Source organism: Nelumbo lutea, chromosome 5 (genome assembly GCF_056320005.1).
Source record: "Nelumbo lutea isolate HS-2025 chromosome 5, American lotus-T2T, whole genome shotgun sequence".
In the NCBI taxonomy this organism is placed as follows: domain Eukaryota; kingdom Viridiplantae; phylum Streptophyta; class Magnoliopsida; order Proteales; family Nelumbonaceae; genus Nelumbo; species Nelumbo lutea.
Genome location: NC_142688.1, coordinates 85,691,174 through 85,695,664, shown reverse-complemented (window position 1 = coordinate 85,695,664; position 4,491 = coordinate 85,691,174). Strand labels below are relative to the sequence as shown.

Genomic DNA, 4,491 nt, shown 5'->3' with positions numbered 1-4,491 from the left:
TGTATGAAAAGGTGTTTTCAAAACTTTGGAGACATGACATGAGAAGTTTTAAGTTTAAATTTAGATAAGATAATGTGGGGTGTTGCCAAATATAAAAAGGGCAGGTAGCTAATATCATAGGTCATCGCTATTATGATTTATGAGAATGGATTGGATAAAATTGTCTTTTAATTTAATTTTGGGCAACCAAATTGTCTTTGAACATAGCTAATTAATTAATTAATTTGCCTAATGCTGTTTGTGATAATAAGATAATTAGACGGTTTGTTTTGTGAAAACTATAATACCATTAATACTAGTTAAGTTAGTACGTAACTGGCAGCAAATGCAATAATAATATAATAGTGACCCTCCTTGCTGGCTTCCCATCATCCCATTCCCACCACTCCCACCACTAAAAACTAAACACTAAACACCCTTCTTCTCTTTATCTTCCACCTTCCACCACACAAAATATATTCGACCGGATCTTTCTCCCCCTAGGCCCTCTCCCTCCCTCTCTCTCTCTCTCTCTCTCGTCTTTCGACTGTCTCTGGCTCTATCCTTATCATCACAACTATCACCACCTTGCCCTTGCCATGGAAAACTTCATCATCACAAATCAAGGTCGTTTAACGACAAGATTAACAGTAGCCCTCTGCCTCATCATCCAACTGACCATTTGCGATCAAGGTAAGCTCGCAATCAAATTAATTGGATTGATTTTCTTCCATCTTTAATTAATTTCATCTTACCTTTACCTTATAATTAACAAGGTCGTGTTGCTGTAGGTCGGTCTTATAACAGTAGTAGGGTTGATGGAGGAGGAGGATTAATACCAGTGGAAGTGGCGGAATATCGGGTGCTAACGGAATTGGTGGAAGGAAAGAGTGGAGAGGAGGGAAGGAGTAGGAGGAGACAGCTGGCACCATTCCAGCTATGCTTATTATGCAAGTGCTGCACGGCGTCGGCGGGTGGGGGGGATCCCAGCACCTGTCTCAGCATGCCTTGTTGTTTTGGAATCGATTGCCAGCTCCCAGACAAACCATATGGGGTATGTGCTTTTGTACCCAAGACATGCAATTGTACCTCTTGTGCTACATCATGACCCACCGTCACCCTTCATTCCTCATCTCTGACTCTCAGCTGTTCCCCCTCGTCCCCCCTTCATTTCTTCCCCACCCATTCACCAAATGCAAACCTCATCCTTTCCTCACAACCCCCATTTATTTGCACCACTACTTAATTTTGCCTTCAAGCTAAGATCGATCGATATGCCATGAGCCCATGAGCCCATCGCCATGAGTTGAAAGATGAATGATGCGTCTTTTGATTGGTTATATATTTGTATGCTAGGCAGCTGTACTGTATTTGACTAAAATGAGATTTGATTGGAAGATCCTTGGTTCTGCTCTACATCTGCTTGCTGTATAATAGTGGTCTACTACACATAGCTTATTGGATTCCCCGCTGTCTTACACTTCTTTTCTTGATAATTCTTATCGCGCGTGGATGTATGTCTATATATGTCAAGATAAGGATGAGGACGAGGATGAGGATGTGGACGTGGATGTACACTTCTTTTTCATTTTGATGGTTTAAAATAAACAGATAAATATATTATATATAAATCTTACTTTTTCTTTCCTCAACACACAGACACCATAGCTGTATATTGAGAACATCAACATGCAAGTAGGATGGAGATTGTGTAGTGGGCTGTGGGTAGCATTGGGTGAAAGACCCAGACTCTAATTACAGCCCCACTCATAAATGGAGAAAGCTTTCCTTCCTCGTTTCATTTGGAGAAATGATATTCATATACTCCAGGGAAAGTGCTGCCATTAATATTATTTGTAATTTCAAAACCTATAATCATTTCGGGTAGAGATTTCCATACCCCGCTCCATTCTATCCATTTTAATTTAATTCCAGATTCCCACACCATGATAATATTTTATCATTTACTTTTATTTTTATATATTTTATTACATACCTGAGTACGTAGAAACAAAGGTTGTTCCACTGTTGATCTTCGTCTTCTTACACCTCGGACCCTATTGTTCTCACTAACACCCTCTTTGGTGGAGAGTCATGACTTCAGTTTTTCATTTATATTAATAGATTAATGGTTTATATTTGCCTCTCTATCCATGTTTTTTGATTGTAACTTCTCCTCCTAAATCGGAGTTGGTCCTTACAAAATTGTATTCACACTGTCCTTAGTATCGAAATATTCCCAATGTATTACTTAAAGGCTGTGAATATAATTTTGTAAGGAGTATTAAAGCCGTCCTTTTCCTCCCCCATTTAAAATAAATAAATGAAGGACAAATCTCTTAAAGTACTTTTATGGTTTAGGAAATTGATTAATTCTATTCCTATTTATATGTCTTTGAAAGTATCCTTAAGTTTTCTGACAATTATTTAAAATTTCCATTATCATTAATTTTTAGTCACATGAAATCACCTAATTCATAATTTTTAAGAATTCCTAAAATACTTTTCTCTGACAATCTTCCTAAAAATTCCTAAAATACTCCATTCTTCTTTTTCTCCTTTGGTTTCAATTTCCATTATCACTACCAAACCAACTATGACCTGAAACGCTGTGTCCCAATCCGTCACTTTCATTGCCAACTTCCATAGAACCATCAATTTGCAAATTCCTGAAACATAAAACAAAGGGATTTTAACCATTCAATCCAACCCTAGGATGAAGTTAGGATTTCTAGGGGTGGACTGAATCCTGCCCATGGTTTGATGTCAAATTTCATAGGTAAGATGCGATTTATAGGGGATGGGGGAATTAAAAAATCCCTAAAACAAAAAAGAAAAGAAAAGAAAATATATGACAACTTCTTAAGAGCGGTGTGTCAGATCATGTTGGAATTAATGTGAAATTCCAAGAAAGGCTTCCCCATCTATGCTTATAAGTTATAATCGGGACCACCTCCAAAGTTGATGGGACACTGGAGCGATTCGAGCTTATGCGAGTAATTCTTCTACTTACCAGCCTAAAGAAAGAATCAAAAAGCATGGTCAGGCTTTTCCCTAAGCTGATCAGTATACCTTAGGACAAGCTGCAAAGTTGGGCGATAACTTGAATAAAAACTTCTGGCAATCAATATTCATCTACTCTATGTTCGAAGAGCCATCAAGTAAAGAAACAATACGACTGATCCAAGGCGAAGGCTCCATATTCTTAATGTTTATGATGAGATTAGAAACATCAATTAAGGGTTCTATCCATTCACGAAGTGGAACTGTGGAAGGGAGGTGTTAGGATTAGGAGTCCGTTCAGTATTATCTTGTTTGTATATATCTTCTTATCCTTTCCTTATCATGAATAGTTCAGATAGGATAGGAAAGATATGTTTGAACTCCTGTAAACTTTGGAGTTTTAGTTGCCATAAGCTTAGGAGGTTCGGTGGTTGTATTCATGTGTATATATTCTTGAATTCTCAATGAATAAAACATAGAGAAAAAGAATAAACCAGAAAAGCTCTGGTTTTACATGGTATCAGAGCCAGAGATCTACGTTCCAAGACCTCTGGAGATTAGTGGCGGCAACAACGATTGTTCGGCGCCGGCAAAGGACAAGCTTTGCACTCTAGATTCAGTTCGGCACTCTTCCTTCTTATTTGCTTCTTCTTCAAGCTCGAAAGCAGAGACGGGGAACGAACGAGAGATTCCGGCCGGCGTTTTGAACGAGATCTTACTGGAAGCGGGGTCGTCGACGTAGATATCCGACAGGGTGACCCAAATCAAGAGCTCCTTACTCTTGACCCCAGTCAGCTTCTTCATCTAGTGGTTCTCCACGAAGGCGGTGATCTCATTCGCATACGAGACATGCTTCCTGATGCGCTTGAAGGTGTGCTGCGTTCCTTTCCTCTACTTCAGCCAAACGAACCCGGCTTCCCTGTTGTAGCCCACCTCCTTCATGCCGTCCAGCGGCAACAAACCCTTGGGCAGCGATATCTCCTCCAGAAGCTGCAACGATTTCTCCTTGCAGAGAGCGTCTCCATGGTAGATCTCCGCCTTCTCTCTGTAATTCTCAATCGCTTGACTCGCCATTGCTGCTGTCTGAGCTGGTCGCTAAGGCTTAGTTGGGGGAAGGCAAAAATAGAATTGACTGAAGAAGAAGAAAGCAAGAAAGGAATATGGGTCTGAGCCTGAGCCCTCGGTCTCCTTCTACAAAAGTTTCGACCTTTGACTTCGGTCTTCTCTTGGATGGTTCTTCTTGTGCGAGTAACAGAGAACTCGGGGGTCCGTTCTTGAACATACTGATTTTTGACAAGTCTCCGGCGAGTTAACATTCAGCGGCAGTTTTTGGGGAGATCCTGAGATCGGTGCTTTGTCTCTTGTGGCACCGATCGTGGGCTTTCAGACACAATAGTCGGCATGACTAAAAACAGAGAAAAAGGAGCAGGGGCAGGAGGAAAAGGTCGTGACGGCCAAGTCAAGGCCAATACAGCCAAAGCCTCTGTGCAAGGCAATGCGTCTCAAGGA

At 40.6% G+C, this 4,491-nt stretch overlaps 1 protein-coding gene across 1 annotated transcript; it reads left to right on the top strand.

Annotated features, from left to right (window-relative positions):
* Nucleotides 1-411: 411 nt before the first annotated feature.
* On the top strand, nt 412-1,459 carry LOC148853250 (uncharacterized). The gene is made up of 2 exons (XM_088944961.1): nt 412-672; nt 771-1,459. The coding sequence occupies exons 1-2, from the start codon at nt 579-581 to the stop codon at nt 1,085-1,087; spliced, it is 411 nt and encodes a 136-aa protein (XP_088801087.1). The 5' UTR covers nt 412-578; the 3' UTR covers nt 1,088-1,459.
* Nucleotides 1,460-4,491: the final 3,032 nt, after the last annotated feature.

Excerpts from the sequence above, each read along its gene's own strand:
- LOC148853250 (XM_088944961.1), top strand. The coding sequence starts at position 579 with ATGGAAAACTTCATCATCACAAATCAAGGTCGTTTAACGACAAGATTA. Across the intron at positions 673-770 it reads ACTGACCATTTGCGATCAAG|GTCGGTCTTATAACAGTAGT; the intron begins GTAAGCTCGCAA and ends GTGTTGCTGTAG.